We start from the raw sequence: 26,491 nt of genomic DNA, 5'->3' as shown, positions 1-26,491 counted from the left end.
CTCTCCTTATGCCTGTCAAAAAGCCACACCTCTTCCTGTATAAGGCCATTCCTGACTCTTAAGCAGACCCTGCGTCTGAGCCCTCTGTGGGCCCTGATCCCAGGACCACGTGTCTGTACACTTTGGGACACAGCGAGGGACACTTGACGTCACATCCCAGGGATGAGACATCTTGGCTCCTCTCTCATGGGAGCATGAAATTCTAGACCTTTTCCTCTTCTTGACAAGGCTGAGTGGGCTAGCCCAGGGAGAGCGTGCAGCCAGGACATGGCGCAGGTGAGGAACCCCAGCACCATGCAATCTCTTTCTAAAAGGAGCAACTTGAGCATTAGTTTCTTTACTCTGGAGAGCTGAGCAATGCCCAAAAGTGGGGGTCTTCTCAAACATGGTGGATATCCCAAAGCTGCACTCAATACATTGAAGGTGAGGACTAGAGAATGAACAAGAATACCTCTGACACACCACAAGCACATGCTTACACTTCCATCCTACTCTCATATACCAACACTCACCTAGAGCCACTGACATGCAGATTCACACGCACACAAATTCAGACCCAAACAAACACTACACTCCAACACACTATACTCACACAGCTCTCACACACTCACATATCCTTACACACTCAGATTGTCACTCACCACAATGGACTCCCACATGCACACATACCACACTCCCACACTCCCACACATGCACACATACACAATACACTTATGTCTTCACATAAACAAGTCTTACACCATATACCTCATACACACAGACTCACACACACCACTCACATCTATATAGGCTTGTACACCACACACACACACACACACACACACACACACACACACACACTGTCTTGCAGAGAAACAGCCTGTCTAGAATGTTAGAACTGAACAAAAGCAACAGCTCTTCCCTGCGCCTGGAACCACGATGAAACGCCATGCATCCTAAATGCACACCACCTAGGTTTTCACAAACACAGAAGCTGAAAGCCTACTGCAGTGTGGTTCAAAGACTAAGGGAGCCTCTAGCTACCCATCAAAAGCAGTTGAAAATCCTTCCTGGAAAACTCCTGCATTCACCCCACTTTCAAAGAAGTTTTGCAAAGTTCCAAGGAAAATAACCAGCTCCCTGATAAAGAATAAAAGACTACCAATGGCACAAGGAGACAGTGTATGGTGATTGGGGATCAGCAGAAACACGGGATCAGAGTTTGGACGACAGCAGGCAGTGGAACATCAGACACCCAGCACAAACGAGCTGCTTAGGACACACCAACCAAGGAGCGGAAAACTTAGAAAAGACTCAATCTATTCTCCTGAAGATGAAAAAACCTGCTATTTGTAATTTAAGTCAAGGAGGCAGAGTCCGAGATGATTAGAAGTCGGAAGCAATAGTGATGAACAAGAACACAAGACTGGGCCGGGCGGTGGTGGCACATGCCTTTAATCCCAGCACTCGGGAGGCAGAGCCAGGCAGATCTTTGTGAGTTTGAGGCCAGCCTGGTCTACAGAGCGAGATCCAGGAAAGACACAAAACTACACAGAGAAACCCTGTCTCGAAAAGCCAAAAAGAACACAAGGCTGAAGAAATTAGCCTGGCTCAGGGTAAGAGAGGAGAAGTAACTCAGAATGATTCTGAGCACTGGAGATGGCGTGAGGTTGGCACAGACACCTTGTCAGCATGAGAAGAGGGAGAGGTGGGCATAGGCAGTACTGAAAGGGTTAATGGTCCTTCCCAGTCATGAGGAAGGATGGATGCCAGATAAGCCTTAAGCAGGATAAACAGGAAGAACCCACACTGGGGTGTGTCATAGAACCACTGCAGCCTGCCAAAGCCAAAATGAGGTGGGAGAAGTCGCCAGAGCAAGGAGACCAACAGCCTCGGGTCGAGTTAGGGTCAGGGGAGGCCACAGCCTTGTGGGCTGCAGCAAAGAGCCCAGAGGCAGGGCCCTGCACAGGCCTGAGAGGAAGGACCTGACCATGACCCATGATGAGCAAAGCCAAGGTGACGGTGGACACTGTTTGTATAGCATTGTTTGGTGGAAGCCACACCAGGTGCGTAATGTAGACAGGGCAATGGCTGTCACCTGCCTCAGCAAGCCTGTGCCCGGATCTCCTGGGATGACAGGCCCGGCTCTCTGGTGACACTCTATGAGACAGTGCATCCCCCCACACCTTAGATGACACCGATACCCTCTTGTCTCCTGCAGAGGCGGTGACAACAGCTGTGTCCGTTGTAGCTGCCACCAGGAATGACAGGTGTGGGGCAGGGGTCTCTGTGGTTGCCTTTCCTGACCCCTGAGGGGAGGGCAGCGATGGCCTCTCTGAGATGGATTTGTTTGAAGGGACATATGTGGACCCAGGCCCAGGGGTCTCCCTCAGCTCCCGCCTTCATATGGAGAGAGCATATTCTTCAAGTGGCTTCAGAAAGGGAATCTTGCCACTGGTGTGTGCAGGACCCTTGGAGGTGCATTCAGACCCCTTTGGGGCTGGGATGTCAAGGGGCTATTTTAGCTTCAGTTGTATAGGCCACACCCTTCTCTGGAGGTCCCAAGACCAGACCTAGACATCTCCCAAGGCTTGTAACATTGTTCCCTGATGCTACACTTGGAGTGAGCCAGACTGTGGGTCTCTGGCCAGGAGCTTAAGAAGAGCCATGAGACCCAGGTCCTTTGAGCAGTCTTTCTGTGCGGCCAACGGTGTCACACATCAGAGCCAAGAATGGCCCAAGAACCATCCAGTCTTACTCTCTTTTCCCCCATGACACAGGCTGCTGTGACCAAGGAAAATGGATGATGAGGCCTCCCACCAGGAGGGGCTGCATGAAGCCAGCATCCGCCTTTCTGATCCTGGCTGCCCCACCTACCACCATTGGCTGCAGCCACCGAGTTAGACATGCAGAAGCAGGGACAGGGTGTGGGGGGCACCTCTCTCTTGGGCCAGTGACATACCTCCCGCAGCTCCAGCTTGCCCTGCAGGCGGAGCAAGCTGTGTGTTGTCCTGGCCAGCTCCCTGGCCAATGTGTCATTGGCCTTCTGCATGTGCTCCAGCTGTCCCCGCAGGAGGCTGTTTACTTGGGAGAGGCCCATGCTCCTAGATGGACAAAACCCACAGCTTCATGCACCGGGACTTCCTAAAGACGCACACAGAGTCCAGGGGGCTAAACCAAGGGGGTCTAAATGGTGCCCCAGGCTCCTGAACTCAGCTCAGGTGCATAGCCCCTCCCCCTCCCCCCGCTGTGCTCCCTGGCAGCACTGACCACCTGCAATGAGCCCCACACAGAGCCAGCATCAGAAGGAACCCCAGGACCCGCTCCGCATCACCTTTCCTTCCTGAGAATCCTGTTCTCCCAAGCTCTCCCTCACTCCTAGCCACTCCTCTGCCTGTAAGAAATCTGCAGGGCACAGGAGGCTCAAAGGGAGCCTCAGAGGGGCAGGCTGGCAGGAGCTGGGCACCTCTGGGAGATGCTAGGCATCCTGTCAGCTTTTCAGGCATCAGGCTCCCCAGGGGCTTTTCTTTCCCCTCCAAATGGGTTTTTCAAAATGCTTTTCAGCATTTTCTCCGTTCGCCAGATTCCTGGAGGATAAGCCAACCACAGGATGTTAGTGATGGCGAGCTCCGTTCAAGTGGGGCTCTAGGGCTGGCTGCTTCTGGGGCTGGGGTGTGGTGCATTCTTGCCAAGTACGAACAAAAGGGCCTGTTGACAACAGAGAGGCTTGAAGCCAAACGTTCTGGAGCTGTGGTTGGGGTGGTGTGGAGAGCTAGGGGCATCCAGCGGTGTGTGTGCCCGTGGCCCGCGGTGGACTGTGGTAACCCACCAGCAGGGATGGCCAGGCCGTACCCTGAGCAGGCATCCGGGCATCGCACTCAGGGGATGGGGTCAGGGAGCCCTTGGCAACAGCTGTGCCTTGGGAGGCTGCCCATAGGCCCAAACTGAATCCTCACGGGGAGGGAGCAGATTCACCCTCAATTGCTCCGGGCTAGACATGGATGCTCCAGGGTGTGGGGATATATCCTGAGGAGTGTGGGCAGAGGACAAGGCCATCTCTGATGCCAGCTCTCACTTGAGGTGGCCTCTCCTAAGGGCCCTGACCCCAACTCTGGGATATTGTGGCTTCAAGTCTCTCTGATGGCTTTGCTTCTGGTACTCAGGGGTAAAGATCATCACTATTGAGGAGACTGGGAGGAGTCTCACTCACCCAGCAGTGACAAGAGAGCTTTCAGCTCTGTACTGTCTGTGCCCTGGCCTGTGACACAGGGAGGGGAAGGGAACCTGTTGCCCAGTCTTCAGACTGCCCTCTCTCTCCCTTCTCACTCTCCCTGGCTCCGAGGAGTGAGAAATTGTATGCGAGGACATGGGAGTAGTCTCCAATGGAAGGTAAGGGAAATCAGCATGGTACCCAGCTCTGCTTGCTACTGGTTCTTCCTTCCCAGGGTCCTTCCCCTGCACCCGTTTTCACAGGCAGAGTCAACGCAGAATAGCTTCGATTGGTTGACCAATAGCTGCGAGGCACAGTGGGGTCTGCCCGCTTTGGGATGATGACCGCACTCGGGCAACCCTGACAGCCTGTCCATTGGACCTCACCTCTGCTGCGAGGCCTCCAGCCGGCTAAGTGCCTCCTCCAAGTCCATGCTATGCTCCAGCTCTGACTTCCGAAGCCGGGCCTCAGTGGTATCCAGGCGGGCCTGCAGCTAGGAAGGAGTGTAAGCCCACCTGGTCCACCTCTCTCTAGTCAGCCAGGTAGGACATCTTTGACATAAAGCCCACTCTGGGCAGAGGCAGGATACAGGGCCTCCCAGGGGCCTGTTCATACCCTGCTTCTCTGTCTGTCCCGCCCACCGAGGAGGGGGCGGGGAAGCATGCTGGTTGAGCGGAAGATGCTTGGATACTATTAGGCCTGGGAATACTATAGGGGTGGTTGGAGGCAGGGCTCTGGAGGTCCCTGGAGATACTTCACTTACAGGTTCGTAAACTGAGGCCCTGGTGCCCCTGGTGCCCCGGGCAGTCCAGCTTTTAGCATAGGACCGGGTGGACGGCTGAAAAGCAGGCTCTTCCATACCTCCACAGGGCATGAATCTGGACTCTTCCGGACTGGCCTGTTTCCCAAGCTGCATCTCCCCTCTCAAGCCTCACCCTTAGCAGGTGGGAACTAACTCATTTGGGTGCCAAGTCCCCTTGCTACCAACACAGAGCATTATCCCAAGGGGTTAGGAAAGGAGGCTGGGAACTGTGGGGGAGTCAGGAAGGCACACCCAAGGCCTACTGCCCAGAGCCACTCGGCCATTACAGTGGGGATCTGAACCCAGAGCCTAGGAAGTCATGGGGTCAGGAAGTTCTGGGAGGAAGGTTCAAAGAGCAGTGGGGGAAGGGGATGGGACACAGGAGTGGCCGGTGGCCAAGGACCTATTTCTCAGCCACCAGCAGTGTGACAGTTGGGATCAGAGGACTTCAATGATAAGGGATTGTAGTGTCATCTGGGGAGGACATGCTGGACACCCCTCACCGGGTTCCACCTGTGTGCTGGGGAATAGTTTGGGGCAGGGTCTCCTGGCACCCCCATCTAACTGGCTGTGAGCTGAGCTCTGACTCATAGCTTATTAGTTTACCACGCTTTGGAAGGACTTCTGCAGCGTCTATTCCCTGAAGTCCATTCCCAACATCTCCCGCCCTGTGCTAGGAAGATCTCTGTCCCCAGAATGCACCACGGCAGAGACTTACAGGAAGAGCAGCCTCATGGAGCTCCTGAGCCAGACCACGAGAAGGGGGTCCTCACAGTCTTTCTTAGAGGGACTCTTGGGGTGGGGGTGGGGGGCTAAAGGAAACGGCATTTCCCATGTAGGGCAGTTTGGTGGAAAAGGGTATCAGAGAACTGGGACCATTGGCAGGTGGGCACCTTAGGGCTAACGTGGTTGTACCAGGAGGCATAGCCAAGGCATGGCCAAACGTGGCCAAGCCTCTGGCTTTTCACGGATTTCTGGCTACATGCATAGAAAGAGCAGATTCAGGCCAGGACTGGGCCTGGGCATGGTGGTATGGCCTTAGGGCAGTGGTTCTCAACCTTCCTAATGCTGCCATTCTTTGATTCAGTTCCTCATGTTGTGGTGACCCTCAACCATAAACAATTTCATTGATATTTCATCACTGTAATTTTGCTGCTGTTATGAATCATAATGTAAATATATGATATACAATGTATCTGATATGCGACCCTCCCAAGGGGGTCACAAGATCCGTTGCCTTAGGAGAACACTGGCCAGAGCAGAGCCTGAGTTTCCCCCTCTGTCCTGTACTCAGGCCAGGTCCATAGATGGCCTGGGGGTTGATGCTGGGGACTCAGAGCCCCGCACTGCCTGCGCTGTTCTCCCTTATCTTGTGCCTATCCTGCCCAGGTCTGCTTCGGAAGCTCTCATGACTTGGAGAGAATAATGCATGAATAGGGCTCTGGCCTGGAAAACGCCTTAATTTTTCTGCCTAGGTTTTCTCTATCTTCATAGAAAAGGCATTCCCTAGCCCACAGGCATCCTCCCCCAAACCTCTGGCTGCAGCCTGTACCTCATGGTCACCCCTCACTTCTCCCATCCTGAGGCCTGCCTGGCAGGCACAAGGTGCACATGAGAAAGGGCCGGGGGCTGGAGCACAGCTGTCTGCCCACAGCTTTGCCTGGGGTCTGGGGCCAGTCCTCCCTGGCTTTCTCCTCTGTTCAGAAGCTGGCTTTGTGATTATGATTGACACAGCCCTGAGACCAACGGGTCATCACTGACCAGGCCACTCCACAGGGCTCCTGGAGCAGATGAGAGACATACATCTGAAGGGGCCATCTCTTGCTTCACCTGCTAGCCTCCATCTATCTGTTGCCCATGGTCCTGAGATTGGCTAATGGCCTTGCAATTATAATCACCGGTTCTGGGAAGTGATCTCTAATAGGGGCCAGTCTGTGAGCACTGGCCTGCAGGTACCAGCTACACACTTACCCTCTGGCTGACCATATGACACCTGCTAGCCAGTTCCTCCCTCTCAGCATCTGCCTGAGCCAACAGGTCCTCCAACCGGGCCAGCTCCTCTTGAAGGAGCTCACTCTCCTCCTGTGTGTGGGTTGTAGTAGCTGGCAGCTCCCGCAGTCCTGTGGTGAACATAGCATTCAGATCAGGCCAGGGCCCTACCCAATCATCCCACTGCTAGGTCTGTACCAACAGGAGAGGGCTTCCATGAGGAAACTCACTTCCTCTCCTGTTCCTGAGCACCCTCCTACCCTTATTACCCTTGACAAACATCCTTAACTCCCTTAGACTAATGGCCAGGCCAAGCCACTGCCAATCAAAGCCCGTGCGGGGGACATTGGGTATCCCTTGTTGTGTCTGGGTCCTGAGCAGTATCGGGCTGCTGCTTCGGGGTAGCAGGACCCTGCCCACGGTAAGGTTGCTTTCCAAATATGCAGAAGGGTTTCTCTGTCCTTTCCATGCACCCATCAGTAGCCCGGGGCCATTAGAAGATTAGACAGACCCTTATGACATAAAGGGGTGGTCATCAAGACCCCTGCAGAAGGGACTCATGAGTTCCACTGGGGGTCAGAGAGCCTGACTCCTATTTGGCCTCCACGCAGGGGTGGGTTCCTTGGAGCTTGTTCCTGCAGTGTGATGATAAGAAAGCTGTGTGCATGGGGCTGGATGAAGGGCAAAGACAAAGCTCAGGATGTCAGTGCTCAACCCCAAGTGTCAACCTTTAGGATTTTCACTCTGGTGGAAAAAAAAAAGAAGATGGATAAAATCAAGACACAGCGGCTTAACTGTCACAGCACAGAGGTCAGCTCCATGCAGCATTGATAACAGCCTCATAGCTATCTGCATGACTCCTGGGGACCCAATGAGGAGAGTGTGGTGGGGGAAAATGGGGCCAGGAGAGTCTGGGATGGGCAGTAAGGGCCACAGATAGTCCTGATGATGTGGCTCCCTAAGGACAGACTCCAGTGTGCCGCTCTGACCCCCCATCCCCCCCGGTACCTGAGTAGCTTTAGCACCCTCACCTGAGAGTGGCTCCTCCACCAGGCTGCCTGACACAATCTCTCGGATGCGGGCTGGCACAGGGGTGGGTAAGGCGCGCTGGCCCTCCCCACGTACAGTCAGTGCCCGGTCTTCCCTGCTGGCCATGGGGCTCAGGATGGTGTCCTCCAACTTCTGAAAAACACCCCAGAGCTCTGGTTCTTGCAGGCCCTGGACAACTGGCAGGCACCTCACACCAGCTCACTGGTATCGGTGGGAGCCATCATATGGTCGCTTCAACGTAGCAAAGAGTCCCAGAGACAGCAAAGTGGGGCCAGGCTGGTCACTCAAGCCACATGCCTTAGTCTCCCCACCCGTGGGGTGGGATTTTTCCAGTTGTGGCCTTTATCATGAGTGACATAGGCTGGACTCGCTCAATGAATGATAGGCAAGACCCCAAGCTTCCAAGTCTTAGGAAAAGTAGAAGCAGCTACTTTGAAGGGTACCAGGAGCCGAGAGCCCAGACACCTGAAGCTACGGGCTATTATATAACACCCGTCTTGACAGCTGACGTATTCGAGAGAGCAACTGAGGGCAGAAACGGTGAGAAATTAAGAAAGGTGACAAGGAAAGCCAAAACTCAGTGAAGAGCCCAGGGCAGGGCCTAGACTATGGGGACTGCAGGCCCCAGAGGAATCTGGGAGGGCTGCTGAGGGTTCTAGAGGGAAGTCTGGGTACCTAGAACCGAGGACACGAACAGGTCTGGGCCCAGAGCAGTAGTCCTCTGCCTCCAGCACCTACGGCAATAAGCTTCTGACTGTGAAGGCTTGGAGCCAGAAGCCTCTGGTCCCAAGGCTTAGTGTTGTGAACCTCTAAACCTCTAATACTCAAGGTCATCAACACCACAGGGACAGCTTCTTGTCTACCTATGGCTCCTACCTAGGTCTTTGGGCTCCCAGAGTCTCAGCAACATTTTGTTGTGGGAGGGGAGGCACATGTTTCGGGGGGAAGGAATGGACCTGGGTTTGAGTCCTTGTCAGGTCTGGTCGATAGACTTGTTCTGTGTCAGCTGGAAACTTCCGGATGTGGGACAGGCAGACAATATGACGGGGATTAAGAACAGCCCACAGTGGCCTACCTGCTCTGTGCATGAAGGATGTTTGAGTTAAAGGCAGCGGGCTAATGACTGGTGATTGACATCAGCCCCCCCCCCCCCCAGCTTCCCAGGGCAGCAGCCACAGTGGGACCCCTCAACCTCCTGACTTCCGTTTTCCAGCTCTCACTGATGACTCCAGTCTGGAGTCCTCCTGGTTGACTCTCGGGTCTGCGCTCATGGGGAGTCTCTGCTTCTCCAAGCACCCCACCTTCCCTACCCAATCTCCTCTTGACTGTAGCCAGGCCCCTTTCCACTCTGAATCCTAAATGTCTCCGTGGAGAAAAACCACGGCCTTCACCTAGTCCTCCGAAATATATTGCTCCCGCCCCCTTTCCAAGAAAGGGTTTCTCTGTGTATGTAGCCCTGGCTATCCTGGAATTCGCTCTGTAGGCCAAGCTGGCCTTGAACACAGAGATCTGCCTGCCTCTGCCTCCTGAGTGCTGGGATTAAAGGCCTATGCCACTGCCCAGCTGATTCCTCTCTTAGGCTAGCCAGTTTGGAGTCACCCCAATATCCAGATTCTGCACAGCCCTGGACAGGGCCTGTTCTGGTCCCTAAGAATCCTGCAGAGGTCAGCTGCTGCAAATGAGTGAGCTCAGGGCCTGGTTAGTCTGCCCCTCCAGGCTGCGCAAAGACTTACTTTCCCAAGGTTTTGCACTTACTCCCCTAGGTGGTCCTGGGAAGGTGTCCTCACTTCACTTCCCTCCAGAGGACCTCCCAGTCTCGCTCTGAGTGGGTGGTAAACAAAGTCTTCCTCGGGTGCAGCAGCTCCCCTGGTGAGGAGCAGAGCTTCGTTTGCTGCTGCTTCCCAAGACCACCACGGCCTCTCCTGCCTTTCTTAGAGTTCCGCTTGGAAGTGCCTAGCCATGGCTGCCCTATTTTGCACCGGGGGAACCTAAAGCCTAGCGGGGTAGCAAACAGCAACCCGGGCCCCCAGATTAAAGACGTGATGCTGGCTCCATTCAGAGGTTCCCTCCAGGCCGGAAGGACCCTGCCTCCCCTCCCTCCTCTCCCCGGAGCATCAGCGGCGCCACCCGCTAACGGGAAAGCAGCGGCGCAGCACAAACTTGACTCATTCCTAACGTTTACAGAGGGTCACTTATTAGCCGGGACGTCCCGAGAGGCGCTGGGGGCGTAATAGGTTCCAGCTGTGGCCGGGTGCCTGCGATGGGTCGACGCCCAGCCAGAGCAGGAGGGGTGCGGAGGGGGAGCGAGAGGGGCGCGTCCCTGGCAGCCCGCCCTCTCCTCCCGCCTCCAGTCCCCAGCGCGCGGGAGGATTGCAAGCGAGGGCCGCCCCGCCTCCACGCAAATAGCGCGGGGGAGGGGCGCGGGGCTCGGCTACATCGTGCAAGGAGGTCTGTGCTGACCCGGGCTTGGATCCCTTGGGATCTCATGTGGGACCGCCTCTTTCCCCATCCCCAACTCTGGCCCGGGATGAGGAGTGGGGGGCAAGGGGAGTTTCCATCATCCGCCCCACAGACTCTGTCCACGTTGCCACCAGTGGCCCCCGAGCCTGGGTGGGTCACCATCTCCAGGACCAGAATCTTTCCTAACCAGCCTGGTTCTTCTGGGGGAAGATTCTAGCGGGGCAGTGGGGGGGCCTGGGTAGCCTTTGCGGGGAGCCTCGGGCTGTGGGAAGGACACCAAGGCTTGGCAAAAGGGACTCCTGTGGTCACTTTTCTAAAAGACCCCAGACTCAGATGAGCTGGGCCATGTTTGTTCCTTCCTATTGCTCAGTGTGCTCCTCAGCTCAGCCTATGCCAAAGACCCCAGGGAGGCCACTGCCCCTGTCAGTAGCCTATGCGTCTAGATCTAGCCCCAGATGGGTCTATTTGAGACTCAGTGGGGACAAACACCATGGCCTCCCATTGTTCTGTGGTTGTGTGGAGGGAGTCCCATCTAGGGGGCTGGCCTCTTTACCTCACTCTCTGGGTCAGAGCAGGACTCCCTTCTAGGAGAACTGAGGAAGGTCCCCCACTGTGCCGGCAACCTAAGGTGAGCATGGATATGTCATACCGTGTCTGTGAAGTTATGGAGTATGAAATGCAGGGTGGTGTTACAGGCCATCCTGGGTTCCAGAGCCCCAGGGGCTGTTGTTGCGTGAAGGACGGGGTTCAGGTCTGGAAAGGAGGGAGAGTGAGCAGGAAGAAGACCTGGCACCAGCTGCCTAATAGGCTTTCTGTAGCCCGATAACAGGTCGAACACTGCCCGCCACCCCCTGGCCCCATGGGAATGGGAACTGCTCAGATCTTCCTTGGTAACTGGCCTCCCTCTCCTGTGGCCTAGGAACCTCACCCTGCACCTTTGCCCTTGCCTGGAGACTGGAATGGGGAGTCCTGGGGGTGGGGGTTGTATCCTCCCCCATTCTGGATCTTGACTCAAACATGTTGTGATTGAGGTCACGGGCAGGGCTCTCGCCCTTGGTGTGGGGCCATACCCAGGAAAAGAGGCTTTCACAAGGATGGGCTTCAGCTTGGGGCCTTGTCCTACCCTCCAACCCTGCCCCACAGGCATGGCCCTTCTGTGTGTGTCCTTCCAGATTTGGGAGGGTGGTCACCCTGAAGGGGAATCCAGGCAACATCCGAGCACAACCCACTGGTAAGGAAGGGCGGGGCCCCCTGGAGCCCAGACTCTGAGGGGCATGGCCTTTCTCAGCTCTCAGGTGCTCTGCCTCGGTTGCCGTCTAGGTTGGGCAGGAGGAAGAGTCAAGTGTGTCCGCCACAGGGGGCTTCTTGAGGAGGATTTGGGTGGCAGAATAGAGCATGCTGGGACAGGTACCCCAAGTGGTCCCAGCAGGTAACCTGACATTCTCCTTCTAGGCTGCAGGTAGAGGAGGAAACAAACAAACAGACAGACAGACAGACAAAGCAAAACAGAAACAAGCAAACAAAACCCCTTGGACTCTCGCAGGTTTAATGGAGGTTGGTTTCCATTTTCCCAGCTGAACCACTACCAAGCAGGGGCTGCAAAGGTGAAGGCGTGAAGCTCCCACTACCCGCTAAGTTACCCCTTGGTGGACTCCCTGGGGTCCTCTTACAGTGCCGGAAGCACTGGCCCATTCCCTGAAGACCTGCAGGGTCTTCCTGTGTCAGGGATGGCGGGATACAGACACAAGGGGGGTCAGTAAGCAGAGATGGCAAATTCATGAGCTAATTCACGGCCTCTTGCTCATCACTGTAGCCACAGAAGATGGACCGTCGAGGTGCTGGTCCCAGGGGAGAGCAGAATGGATTTAAAAAGGAACTTTGCTGCTTCAGGTATGGAGAAAGGCAGGACTCAACCATGTCTTCCAAATAAAGAACTCAACAGCAAGCAGAGCGGGACCCCCAAGCCCCCATTTAAACTCTCCGAGGAGAAGACATTCAACAGACAAGCCCAGTGTATCTCGGGCCCTAACCTAGGCAGCAGGCAGGACAGGGCTGGGTGACAGAGGTGGAGCAGAGAGCTGTTTTATAATCTCAGTGCAGTGCAGTCTGGATGCTGCTCATGTCTGGATGCCGAGCTCCAACAGTGCCCCCATGTGGCCCCATCCAGTAATGCAGAAGGGCTGCAGGGCCTGCCCAACGTCTGGAACCGAGGCTGGGCTCAGGGGCTCCGACATGATGGACAGTAAGAGAACCTGTGATGGACAGGGTGTGAGTTGGGGCAGGTTAGGTGGGTTGAAGTTTCTTAGCACTCTCCACTACCCAGGAGCAGATGTTCTAAAATCAGTTGTCTTGACTTGGAAACTGCCCTTCTCCCTCTGTGTGGGAAAGCCGGGGCTAGGCAAGTTTAGGGGTGCTGACGGGGTCTGTGTTAGGGCTGAGACTCAGCCCTGGGTCCCCAAACACTTATGGGGCTAGTTTTCTGGGTGGCCAGGTCTCTGGACAATCCTCTGCCTTGTATGCACCTGGTTGGATGACCATGGGCACTCCTGCATCCCCTTGGTGAACTGGCCTGGCCAGAGCACTTTGTCCTCATGCAGAGGGTTTGGTCGGTACCACTGGACTCGGTACCTGGTAATGTCTACTCCTGTACATGACAGGCTGGCTTTATATCTGCTTTGATTGACACTCCTCCCCTCCCCCTCCCAACTAACTATACCTGCCAAGCGGGGGCATGGGCATTGCCCCTGGAGCAGAAGTTTCTGGAGCCATAAGGGGACTAGATGTTGGAGCAGGGGATGGCGGTGAAGGGCACAGCTTATCCATCTACCCCTAGTACAGATGCTTGACATACAAACAGGCTCAGACAGGTTCTCAACACAAGTAATTGATGTTGGAATGGCCGAAGGTATGAATCACTAACTATAAAATGACTCATAGCAGGGGATGCTCAGCAGGATGAGGATGCTGTCTGTCTCGTCTGCTCCTATGTCCTGACACCCACACAGGCCTCCTGGGGAAGGCGGGAGGCCTGCAAAGCAGTACAAGCAAAGGCCCAGGATAACGAACAAGGGGTGAGGAGTAAGGGGGCGGCGCTAGACAGAGGAGAAAACTCGAGTGCCGTTGTCAAGGCCTGGGACGTTCTGCTGAGGAGGATGGGGCCTGTCTCTGGACCATGGGTAAGAAAAGTCTGAGTAGAGGATGTGGCCCATCTGGTCAGTGCAGTGGTGTCTGGACATGTGGCCCTGGAGACAGTCGGTGTGTCCTTCCCTGGTTGGCATGTGATTAGCACTGTGGCCAGGCCACACGTGGGCCACTGTCAGCTCCTGTCCCTGGTGGGCCTGCACTCCTGAGACCTCACACCCTTGATCTTTGGAGGGAGGGGTGCCTTTGAGAGGGGAGCGTGAGGGGAGTGGCTGGGTCCCTGGGGAGCTCCAGAATGACAGAGCAGGATGAGAGCTCTGGACCGTTCTGCCCACCCCCAAGACATCTAGTGATCTAGTACTTCAGTCACCGGGGCTGTCATCAGTAGTCTTTACACAGGAAGCACCCGTGAGAAGCCCAATAGGGCTTGGTGTAGATGCAGGGCTGGGACAAGCACGTACCCCAACAGGGTGCTTCAGCTCCACCCGGCATCACTCTGTGGATTTCCCTGATTGAGTCCCTTAAGTCAGGGACATGGTGCCTGAGTGTTGAGCGGTTTTGGCAGATGACTGAGCTTGAGGAAACCTCAGATGTAGCTGGGCAGGCAGAGGGCAGAGGGCAGAGGTCAGAGGGCAGCCTACGATAGAGATGGCGTCTGAAGTGTTTCATCCTGTGAGGCTGGGCCCCAGCACTTCCCCTGGGTAGCTGATGTTAGAACAGAGGGGTCCAGAGGGTTGAAGAAGCGGTTGTGTCAGCAGTTGAGTGAGTGAGGCTGGTTCCTGCAGCTACAGTCTTGCTTTAAATGCACGCATTCACAGAAGAAAGCGGGAACGTAAAACAGTGGAGTCACTGAACAATAAGGCTGGCTCGTGTAGAATTGGAGCTGGGTCCCACAGTTCTTCTAGAACAGACCCGCACAAAAGTGAAACCAGAGACCCAGGTGGATGAGCCTGCACCCAGATGATGCTCACAGTGATGAGGAGGCTCAGTGGTCCACGGAAGAATGACTTGGTGAGCGATGCACAGTCCATCCACGCTGTGATTTGGGAGGACCTTGAGGACGCTGTGCTAAGTGAAATAAGCTGACAGATGTTTCCACCCATGTGAGGTTCCTAGAACTGTCAGATACACAGAGACAGAGAGCAAGCTGGTGGCTGCCATGGGCTGGGTTGGTGTGTAATGAGGATGAGAACTTGAGAAGGTGAAACTTTTTGGGGTCTGGATAGTGAGAAAATGCCTTTATAAGACTGGCCTGTCAGTGGTCCAGAGGGTGCCTGGACTGGTCTAGCAAATAACCTAGCTGTCATCATAGAGCCTTTGTCCAGTGACTGATGGAGGCAGATGCAGAGATCCATGGCCAGGCACCAGGCTGAGCTCCGGGAATCCAATCGATGAGAGAGAGGTGGGATTCTGCAGGTGAGGGACATCGAGATCATGATGGGAGGATGTGCAGAGATGACCGGCCACACTAGTGGAAGCCCATGAACTGTGGTCTGGTGGCTGTGGAGCCCCCATGGGACTGGACTAGGCCCTCTGAATACGGAAGATGGTTGTTTGGCTCGAACTATTTTGGGGGGCACCCAGGCAGGGGGATCAGGATCTGTCCCTGGTCTACAGTCAGGCTTCTGGGAATCTGGTGCCTGTGGTGTGACGCCTTGCACAGCCTTGGTGCAGTGGGAAGGAGCTTGGACCTGCCTAGGCTCACTGTGCTGGGCTCTGCTGACTCCCCATGGGGATGTGGGGATGCGGGGTGACTTGGGAAAGACGGCTTGGGTGTGGGAGGAGGGAGGAGGGGGGAATCTGTGGATGGTATGTGGAGTGAGTAGAAAATTTCTTAATAAAGAAAAATGAAAAAAAGAAAAAAGACTGGCCTGTGTGTAAGCCTGTGGGGGTGTTGTCTGGATCAATGACTGATGTGGGAGAGCTCGTGCATTGAGGACAGTGCCACCCCTGGACAGGTGGTCCTGGGTTGTATAAGAAAGGAGGCTGAGCAAGCCATTAAGAAGCATTCTCCCAGGGCCTCTGCATCAGTTCCTGCCTCCAGTTTCCTTCCTTGACTTCCCTGGATGCTGGACTACATGCTGTAAAAAGAAATAAACCCTTTTCCCGCTGGGTTGCTTTTGACAATGGTGTTTTATCACAGCAATAGAAGCCCTAACTAGGACAAGAGCCGATTAGTCCGGCACTTTCTTGCACTTAGACTGTCTTAAGTTCTGGACACTTTTTTTCAGACCCTTTGGGAGGGAGCGGGCGCTGCTCTCCCTGCTTCAGGTCCTATGATATTCTAAAGACCCTTGTTCATGTGCTGCTGCTGTGGTGAGGCTGGGCCTTGTGTGGCATGGGGGTCATTTGGCTCTGGAGCTGGAGGCGGTGCCTCTGCTGGGCACTGGTGAGGGGCCTGGCTGTACCCTAGCATGGCAGATGCCACTGTGATGGATGTACGTGTGGAAGCAAAGAGTATATGGTGTATGGAAGGAAGGAGCCAGAGAACGCAGGGGCTGGATTTGCTACCTTTTTTTTTTTTAAATAACAGCTCATCCTGGATGGAAGTAGGGGCCAGAAAGAAGCTACCAGTCCCTTCTGGGGCCAGTGCCCTATGACCTAAACACTTTCCGCTCTTCATTACCGTCACCCCCTGGACTTCCAGCTCGTGAACCCTTTGGGGGCACATTCAAACCACACCCAAACCATAGCAACAGCTTTTGCCAACAAATATGAAATTTTATAATGGACAAGTTCCCAGAAAACTAGAACTTAACCCAAAAGAAACAGTTTGAAAAGTTGTATGTTATTAAAGCCACCAAGTTGAGGGTGGGAAATCTTCCCACACTGCTTCCCGTCTGTCTTGGGTGTACCATCAGTTCTGGGTCTGAGAGGACTCCGGGAGCTCCATCTCCTGGTGCACCCTGAGCCCCTCATTTCCTATGTAACTTTAGGGGTCTTTGAACTCACAGTGAGCCAATGTGTGTCCCCGCTTCCCTACTTGGGACCAAGCCCAGGGCTCCCAAGCCTGGACCTTGTCTCCAGTTCTCACTCCCCAGAGGCCTGTGGGGCTGGATGCTCTGGGACACCATGCAGAGGCTGTTGGGGGAGGGCGTGCAGATCCGGCAAGGGAAAGGGAACTCTGGCCAGAGGAAAGGGGGGTGCTGAGGTGCTCTTCCCGGCACAGGGAGCACGTTAATGTCAAAGGTTGTGCTCCTGATCATGTAGGAGGCTTCCCCGACGCAAGCTTTGCCTTCTTTGGGTGCCACAGTACCCTGTATGTAGCCAGAGGAGCTGGAGGTCCCTAGAGTCCTGCCACTAGGCTGATATGCCTATCTGGGTATCACATGGCGCCTTCCTGCTGCATGCTCACCTGATGTAATTGCACAGAGATTTCAATCACAGCTGTGCAAATAGCAGGTGTGGCCGGGCCGACGGAACAGCCTCACCAGTCAGTCTCTGTATGACGTTCAGGTGACAGCTTCCCAGGGACAGTGGGATTAGGTTCAGGCAGAAGCCCCCAACACCCATATCCAGAGAGGTTTGCATTGTTCTGGGTTTCTCCCTCAGGTCCACTGGTAAACACACAGCCACTCACTTCCTCCCTCAAGCCTCACAGGAACTAATCGGGTCCTTACAGGGTGATGCGACGCACGGATGTGCTAGGCTGTGAGCGTTTTGTGAGCTGAGCTGTGCGGACCACGCTTTCTGAACCCACCGCCAGCCTTGCCCTCAGAACTCAACCTGATCCCCCATCAGGCAGAGCTTGCAGAGTGGCCTCTACAGGTGAGAGTCCCTGCCCAGGACAGTCCCTTGTCTTGTTGCATCAACTAACTTTTTTTTTTTTAAAATTACATTTAGTTATTTGTGTGTGGGGTTGGAGTATGTGCGTGTGCATGTGTGTGTGTGTGCCATAGTGTATGTGTGGAGGTCAGAGGACAAAGTTTGGGATTTGGATCTCTTCACCATGTGAGTCCCAGAGATCACACCCAGGTCATCAGACTTGATGGCAACTGTCTTCACCCACTGAGCCATTTCCTCCACCCCAACTGGCGTTAATACTCTGTTTGTGTCACGGTCCGTCCTCTGTGGGCAGATGTGTAGGCCTGTGCGTGCAGAGGTGCTACCTGTCATTTAGACACCTGGCACCAATCTGTGCAGTTACTCCTCTCAGGGGACTTGACGTATTGTTTACCTAGGACCGCGTCAACCCCCTGCAGCATGGCTTCGAGGGTGTGAGAGCTGGGTTAATGGACACTCTGGGTCATCAGGTCCATCTGGGGTACACTGAGGTCCCCCAGGGGATGGGGACTACCTGGCTGGGGTGGCTGGATGATCACAGTGCTGGGGAAGCAGGGTGTGGAGGCTGAGGCTCAGGGGCAGCAGGGCTGATAAGGAGGTGAGCTTGGAGGAATGGGAGGTGGCGAGGAGGGCAGGGGTGTGGGGATGGATGATTCCATCAGTACCGTTTTGCAAGCAAGTGCCATGAAGATAGAAATGAAACTTTTGTAGCTTTCAGAGTGGGCATTGGGGATACCCCCAAATTGAAGTCCTCCTTCCAGCTCAGACCCAGCTGTTCCCGTACCTGGCTACCAGAGCAGTGGAGTCTCTGTACCCCACACCTTGCAGGCCGCAAGCCCAGGGCTCCAGAGAGGCTGGCCTTCTGAGCTGCTTTGCCAGTCTAGAGGTCTGCGCTTGCCTGCTCATATTCACACTGAGCACGTGCACAGGAAGAGCATGCTCCTGGGCGGTGCAGCAGCTCGCCCTGCAGCGTCCTATCTAAAAGGGCTCTCAAGACCTGCTCTCCAGGGGTCACAGAGGGCAGCCACTTCACTGACCTGGATCACGGTGTCCAGCCCCAGCTGAGACTGCTCGGTGGTGTCTCCATCTTCAGGATTGCTGGAAGTGGAGCTCATCCTGGGCAAGAGCACAGAACCTCAGATCAGCAGTGCCTAGGCTCCTCCTGGAGCCTTAACTGCCCAGTACCTTCCTCTGTGTGCCTCCCTGTCCCTGTGTGCAGTACCTGGGGCCACTGTGCTGGTTCTGCCCTGTTGAATTCTCTTGCTCCTGGGCACCCAGCTGCCCCACCTTAATTGTGGAGACCACATGCCAAACAAGCCCATGAGTGTTGCTGCGGCAACCAGGACGCTGAGGGCTGGGTTTCCCTGGAAACAGGAGTAGGGCTTGTTGTGAGGACTAAGGAACACTGTTGGCCGAAGCCGTTTCCCTGGAGACCTGGAGTGAAGCTGACCTGGGGGAGGGACCAGCCTCTTCCTAGAGCCCCCATTTACTGTCTAGAGAGACCGTTTGCTTGCTGACCACACCCCAGAGGTGCAGACCACAAGCCCATTCTCCATTCAGGGTCACAAACAGACTTGGTTAATGTGTCAAAGGACTTTCAATCAGTAGTGAGATGTGTGTCATGGATGTCTAAGGACGAGGGAGGGACAGACCAAGAGCCAAGGTGGCTCCATCTTCTACATCCTTCCCCCTTGGAGCCTGGCAGGTTACCTTATCTGCAGTATGCTCTGCCGAGGCCATACAGAATTGCATCTCTCCCCAGTTATCCTCTTGGCACTGGTCTGGTTCATAATCTTATCAGTACAGAGTCTTAACCTACTTCTGAAACCTTTTGAACTCTGCCTCAACCTCTTTCTGTACATCCATTCTGTAGCCTATACATATGCATGCAGATATAGAGATATATTTACTGCGCGCTATGTGATATCCAAGTTAATATTAGTTATTAAAATTGGAATCCAAGAATCTGTCCTCACCTTGGGCCAGGCGACCAAGGAAGGTAGAATTATATGAAAAATTTATGCTATTGAAACTGCTAAACCTGTGTCCTTGCTGTTATTCAATAAAATTTGACATGGAAAGCATGAATGTGTTCATCTACTTTTCTGGCATGGCATGCTCACGACAAAGGCATCTTCAGAGTGTCCTAGGAATCGGAGGGCTGATTCTCAGGTGGGGCCACCCTGTCCCCTACTCAAGCATACCGTCTGATATTGGTGAAATTATTAAGGACATTCCACGTAGTTAAAAGGGAGGTTTATTTAGTGGCGTAACTTACAAATGAAGGGATAGATAGGTAGGTTGCAGGGTCTGGGAAAGACACAGCACAGTCTGGTGGTGTTCTCTGGAGAACTCTGCTCGGTCTACCTCCAGCGTCCAGGGTCCAGGAACCAAGAGAGGCGGGGCATCCGGATCTCGGGTCTTCAGGGTCTTCTCTTGGCCCTGCCTTGTAGGCGTGACAGTTACTGAAGCCTCAATGGGGGTTGGAACTTCCAGATCAAAGCTGACCCCCATGCTCAGTCTCTGGGTCCAAGGATGCACTGTGTAGGCCTGTGCGTGCAGAGGTCCATCCTCTGACTTGTCTGAAAGGCCCTTGGCATTGCTCATCAGGTCTCCCCTCCCAGCCATGCACAGGAGCCTAAGACCCTGCCTTGGCATCTACCCTGGATACTGGAGTTGGCCTGGGATCTATGTGGTCCATGAATGTAGCTTCTGGTCCAGGGCCGTTGATGACAAGGAGAATCTTCATGGTAAGCCTGGAGCATGATCCAGAGTGAGCCCTGTTAGATTGGCCACTGAGGACAGTGGGGCTCAGGAGAGCCTTGGCCAGTCCTGACCCTCCTCCTCACAGACTGGACCATTGGGCCCAGGACCCTGAGCCTCCTGTCCTGAAGTCTTGGAGCAAGTTCCGCCATAGTTGTCAAGGACATGCTCTGGCCCTACCATCCATTCTCCCAGCATGTGGCTGATTTTGCCCCGGTCTGTGGCCACCTGTCTGGCAGGCTGTTCAATACTCCTGTCCTCAGAGGGAGATTTCTTTTCGGAGGGGCTTTTGTCGCCATCCCTTCCTCCATACCTGACACCTCACCGGAAACAGCCCCGGGACACAGCAAACCCCGGATTTCCAGTTCCTCAGAGGACAGTTCATAGCTGTTCGGTACTGAACATGAGCACCATCGTGGTTGGCCTCAGGCATGGATAGGCACAGACACACTGGTGGTAGTGGGAGGTGAGCCTTGGCACAGTGAGCAGGGCTGTGGTGAGTCAAAATAAGTACCGTGCACAGGGCCCACTTCCTGCGAGAGCCTACGGGGCATGTACTTCAGACGGCAAAGGGGGCTGCAACCCAGGTCAGCCCAGACGCGGCTGCCCTCCAGAGCCACTCCCTATGAGCAATGGCTGCCGCCTCTGGACCTGTGAGTCCAGCACGTGTGCAGTCCACCCTGTCTCCAGGGCACAGAGTCACCGAAGGGACAGAGATGGCCACAGAGGGCAAGCCAGAGTCCAGAGCAATTCTGGCCAGACAGGCTATCCTGGGGCTAGGAGGCAAGGACAGGGCACGGCATTCCTCTGTGCCCTCCACCCTCTTCACAGCACAGGAGTTGTCCTCCACATGAACTGCGCTCGAGGATGCCAGAGTCCCGCAGGGCCAGGCACCTGAGCTGCTTCTGAGGCTGAATGGCACACCATCCTCATTCCTGGCTGTTGAGTGAGGTGGGGAGGCCAGGGCAGGGTTGGGGTGAGGCTGTGGGCACCTGGCCTTCACACAGAAGGTGCATGCGGGACCCTTCACGAGGACGTCTGACATCCCTTTCCTACTCCAGGAAGGTTTGGGTCAGGGGTGGCAAATTATTAGGACCAGTCAATGATATTTGAGAGGCCAACTGTGTCTGAGGGATTCAAATAAGGAGGACCTGAGGGTCCCCTGGGCAGAGGAGAACCTCACTCTCCACCTGCTCGGTGCTCACCTGGCCTGTTCGCAGGATGGCTGGTGGAGCCCTGGAGAATGACTGCCAGGATGGCTCAGGCACCCTGCCCTCTGTCACCAAGGCTCAAGGAGTGGAGAACACTAAGCACCAAGATACAACCAGGAAATGACAGGGAGGGCAGTTCTGCCTTGGGTGACAGGAGAGGGTGTGGAGCTGCTGGCCACTCACAGCTTGGCAAGGACCACAGCCTAAGAGCCGAAAGAAATGAGGAAGGCCCAGCACACCGCATCTGGCTGTGACTTCCTGGATACAGCCAGGCAAGCATGGATGTCAACAATAACAGATAACTTGAACTTCATAAAGGTTAAAACATGTCATACCTAAGGACAATATTAAGAAAGAGAAAAGACAGCTGGTTGGTGGTGGAGCACACCTTTAGTCCCAGCACTCGGGAGGCAGAGGCAGGCGGATCTCTGTGAGTTTGATGCCAGCCTGGTCTACAGAGGGAGATCCAGGACAGGCACCAAAAGCTACACAGAGAAACCTTGTCTTGAAAAAACCAAAAGCAGAGAGGAGGGGGGAGGGAGAAGGAGAGGGAGAGGAAGAAAGAGAGAGAGACATCATCCAGAATATTATGTGAGAAAATGCTTGCTAATCATTCACCTGGTAAAGGAATGAAATCTAGACTATATAAAAATTTCTTAACACTCAGCAATAGAGCACAATTAAAAAAACAAGTCAATAATGGGAATAGACATTTCTCTTTTAGACGCATATAAAGGGCCAATAAGCCTACAAAAATGTTTGACCTTACTAATTAGTAGGGGGAAACTGTCCTGATGAACGTCACACCCATTAGGGTGCTACTGTTAAGAAAATAGAAAAGTATGCCCATGAACTGGAGGCCTTGGATGCTGCTGGAATGTGAAATGGTGAAAGCTGATTGAAAACAGCATGGTACTCCCTCAAAAATCAAACACATGCCACGTGATCCAGCAGTTGCACATCTGGGTGTGTCCCTAGAAGAACAGAAAACAGAGATGGAGAGATCTGGCTGCCATGTTCATAGCAACCGGGTGTCTGCTGGTGGATGGCTAGATAAGCAACATTTGGCTGTCCATACAGTGGATGATTGCTCAGTACTTAGCAGGAGGGACGTCCTGACACATGCTGTGGCAGGGAGGGACCTGGAGGCCACCAGGTTGAGTGAAGTGAGCCAGTCACAACAAGACAGGACTGTGCAGCTCCATCTATGTGACGTTCCTGGAGCTGTGAGGTCTGCAGACAGGAGCAGCCATTCTCCACATTCACTGCTGAGTCTGGGGAGGAGGGGCGGGGATAGAGTCTCATGGTGATACATTTTTCTGTTTGAGAAGAGGCTAGTCTAGCCCAGCATGGTGGTGCACACCTAGCACTCAGGAGACAGAGGCAGGTGGATTTCTGTGAGTTCAAAGCTAGCCTGGTTTACATAGTGAATTCCAGGCCAGCCAGGGATACATAGTGAGATCCTGTCTCAAAAAAAGAAAAGAAAGATGAAATTCTGAAGGTGGATGGTAGTAGAGATGGATGCCCAGTGTGAACATTTCAAGGTCATTTTAATGCATACTTTAATATGGTTACAATAATGAATTCTATGTTTATTTATTCAATAAAATCCATATGCAACCCTAAACTCAAAGCCAACAACAACAATAATCTTTCTTATGAGCATGGAGATAAAGGGAGACCTAGCAGAGAGTGCACCCACAGATTCTGAACTCAGAACTGGGCAGCTTCTAGTCTGGCCTGGGTCAGGCAGAATGGCCTTGTGTACCCCGTGTGTTGAGGTGATCCACGCTTGTGCTTCCTCGGCCTCAGGATTTCCGCCAGCACTCCCTTTCACACTGGTGCCCCTCTCCTTTGCCAGGGCATCCCCTATCTCTTGGTCGCATGCTCCCCCGAACAGGTGGCATGGGCCTCTATACCCCCACACGCTCAGCACTGGGGCTGCTTGGAACCCCATGTGACCCAATAGTAGGCACCCCATCGGGAGACTGTGGGGTGATAGTAATAAGGACATTCTGAGGGTGAATGATGGGTGCTGATCCCAGTCCTGGGTCAGCAGAGTGTGTGCCCTAGAGCCCTGTAGAAGATGCCCCCCCCCCCAGTAAATCACCAGACACAGAGGAGTATCACATATTATATGTCTCCTCTATATGGTGTCAGAGGTGCCTCAGGCCCAGATCATCTCTCTGACGGAGGCCTGAGGCCTGAGGCTGAGTAACAAAGGGGAGGGTGGAGAAGGTGAAGCCTGAGTAGGGAGTCTGTACCGCCGTCCCTGAACTACAAAGATGGGAAGAAGGCGTAAGGAAGACTGCAGTGAAGGACAGATGGGAAGATGGTCTCCTTGTGTGGCCTTGACCCCACCTGGGCAGGTGGAAGGAATAGGCGGGGCCTCGACGCTCTCTCTTGCAAAACCTTCCCACCTAATGCAACCTCACTCTTGCATTATCTTCTCCCAGACCAAGTGAGGCGTGGCGGGAAGGGTGAGGACAGCAGGGCTTTTTCTACGGCTTGAACCCTTCGTGGGGCGTGCTCTGGTGTCCTCGCTGTGTCAGAAAAAGAGACAAGCGGAAAGCTGTAGCGACAGCTCCTGCCTGGAGCCTGTCTGCCGTCTGTTGGTGGAGCTGAGGCTCCTGGGAGCTGTCATCCTGCCTGTCCCTCCGTCCCCATCTGCCAGCTCTAAGCTTGGATTCCACCGCACCAGTTCCAGCAAATACACAGCGGGGTCAGCTCCAGGCTCTCAGTTAACCGAACACAGCCTTGAAGACATCTAATAGACTGGTCTTCTTCCTTACCGCCTAGGACAATGGTTCTCAATCTGTGAGTCATGACCCCTTTCGCAGGAGTCACTTATCAGATATCCTGCATATCAGATATTTACATTATGATTCATAACAGTAGCAAAATGACAGTTATGAAGTAGCGACAAGGTACTTTTATGGTTGGGGTCACCACAGCATGAGGAACTGTATTAAAGGGTCATGGCATTAGGAAGGCTGAGAACCACTGTCCTAGCATGACTGTGGACATCTGGCTTCTCTTGAGATCCAGCTTGGTGACAAGCAGATTCTGCTCAGCTCTGCTCCTGGCTGGATTGCCACCCGACAGCTACTCTGGTGTGGCTAGGGTTTCCCGGGCCTGTCCCCATGCTGGAGCTCATCCTGTTGGCTCCATCGTCTATCTCGAGTTATTATTGTCCTCCAGACCGTCCCCAGCTCCTTGTCCCCAGCTTCTTCAACTTCCCGAAGAGCATTTGCCTCGGTTGCTTGCTTATCTCACAAATGATAAGCCTGGAGTTCTCGTAAGCACCCTTAGGTGGGCTGTGGGGCTGGTGTGTGAGCCAACAATGACCTCAGCTGCTGTGAGCATTAGGTCACTAGGTTGTAGACGGTTGTCTGTCCTGTTTTGAGCCTTCTCAGTGGGCAGACGCACACTCCACTTCTGAGTAGCTCATGGGGTGGGGGCACACTGAGCAAGTAGAATGCAGGTCTCTCTCGCCATTCCATAACAAGTGATGCTTATGACTTCCCCTTCAAGTTCAGTGTTATTCTCAGAGAAATAGCTGGGTGCTGTGTGCATTATCAGCCATCCACACTGGGGTTAGGCTACGATGCCCCGTAACAGGCAATGTGAGAGGGGACTAGGGTTTGTTCAGCATGGCGAGCCCCGCTGTTCCATCGGAGATCTTGAACTACCCATCTCATCAGGGCCACTTGCTTCCCCAGGAGAGGCCTTGTATCAAGGGCCTCTGGGTGGTCAAGAATCTGCTGGACACTGTTAGAGTGTGGAGGGAGCTAGGAGCACAAATTGTGTGACCTTCCATCCTTGGTTAAGGACTTTGAGCCCAGAAAGCATAGTGATTCTCCGTGGACACACAGAGAGGGCCTCTGAACACAGGTGCTCTGGAACCTGACTTTCTGTGTCCATACCTGAGCTGTAACAGGCAACAGGCACTCTGGGCATAGGAACCCTGTCAGACCGCAGAGTTCCAGAGGGAAAGAGCACAGCCCACAACAGAGGAGGGGTCCCTCCCAGAATCTGTCACGAGTGCCAGTGGACCTCAGTTGACCTTTCTTAGGGCACCAGGTGGTGTCTGCCTTCTTGTGTGTTTTCTTTTTGGTCATTGTTCCAAATCCTGGGGGTTGGCACAGAACTGCCTGGTAGAGAGTTGAAATGGTGGCCCGGGAAGTTGATACGGCCATGCAGGACTGATGGAAGGGCTGTGGATGCAGGACCCGGGTCGCTGGATCCTGGTGTGGTGGTATGTGACTCCAGGTCACAGGAGGGGAGAGACAGCCAGATGACAAGGAGCTTAGGCAGCACCTTGCTCAGGGGTGGCTGGGTCTCCTGAGTGACTTTAGGAGACTTCTGTGAGGTTGTTTGGAGATCAAGACTCAGAAAGCCCAGGCTTTGCCAGCCCACTGGACAGGCTGACAACTGGCCACTTGGAGTGCCAGAGTCTGTATGTGGTCCTCATAAGGAGAACACGAGGACTGGGAACTTTATTTGGTGGCCTTGGATGCCACTTCAATTTTCCTCTCAAGAGAGACTGAAGGCAGAGGAACATGGGGTAGGACCTCCAGAGGATGGGGGCAGAGGCAGTGTGGTGCCACTGAGGCAGTGGTGGTTGGATCCAGAAGAAGCCCACAATGCTTCTTGGAGCTTCCTGAGAGAGCTGGACCATTTTTACCCTGACCCAGGCCTTCCAGTCTCTGTGTCCTGGAAGCCAGGTCTGCTGTGGAGAGCTGGTAGCCAGGGAACCCACATCCGTGCAGAGATTATAGCCATCGGGCCATGTGTGAAATGTTGAGGCGGCGTGGAGCCTGCATCTCATACTTCCTGAGCTCCATTTCATGCAGCCCGTTTAGACTGGAGTGCCCCTCCCTGACAGCCTCCCAGAGCACCTGGGAATCCCCGAGGTACAGGATCAGCATGCTTGTCCCTGTGCTTCACCGAGAGGCTGAATCAATACATTTGTGGTTGGTCAGAGTCACCAAGGCCTTGTGAAACCCGTGGGCTCTGACAGCTACGCTGACCACTCTGGCTCCACTGTCCCTCCATTTTCCCTATTATATATATTGACACTCTGGGGTCTGCAGGGTGGCA

General features: G+C 54.2%; 1 protein-coding gene across 2 annotated transcripts in view; it reads right to left on the bottom strand.

Annotated features, from left to right (window-relative positions):
* Crocc2 (ciliary rootlet coiled-coil, rootletin family member 2) overlaps positions 1-18,715 on the bottom strand; it is a 63,128-nt gene extending 44,413 nt beyond the window's left edge. Inside the window, exons 1-6 of one of the 2 annotated variants that reach the window (XM_016008003.3) lie at positions 18,637-18,715; positions 18,452-18,530; positions 8,012-8,162; positions 6,963-7,111; positions 4,576-4,682; positions 2,942-3,083 (exon numbers count right to left, since the gene is read on the bottom strand). In XM_016008003.3, the coding sequence (XP_015863489.3) occupies positions 2,942-3,083; positions 4,576-4,682; positions 6,963-7,111; positions 8,012-8,162; positions 18,452-18,529 (627 nt within the window). In that variant the 5' untranslated portion in view covers position 18,530; positions 18,637-18,715. Of the gene's footprint in view, positions 1-2,941; positions 3,084-4,575; positions 4,683-6,962; positions 7,112-8,011; positions 8,163-18,451; positions 18,531-18,636 lie in introns of those variants that run through there. The other variant, XM_042259884.2, reaches the window with a different exon arrangement.
* Positions 18,716-26,491: the final 7,776 nt, after the last annotated feature.

This window comes from Peromyscus maniculatus, chromosome 13 (assembly GCF_049852395.1).
Source record: "Peromyscus maniculatus bairdii isolate BWxNUB_F1_BW_parent chromosome 13, HU_Pman_BW_mat_3.1, whole genome shotgun sequence".
NCBI classification, from domain to species: domain Eukaryota; kingdom Metazoa; phylum Chordata; class Mammalia; order Rodentia; family Cricetidae; genus Peromyscus; species Peromyscus maniculatus.
Note: the sequence above shows the minus strand (reverse complement) of the source record. Positions and strands in the feature narration are given on the sequence as shown.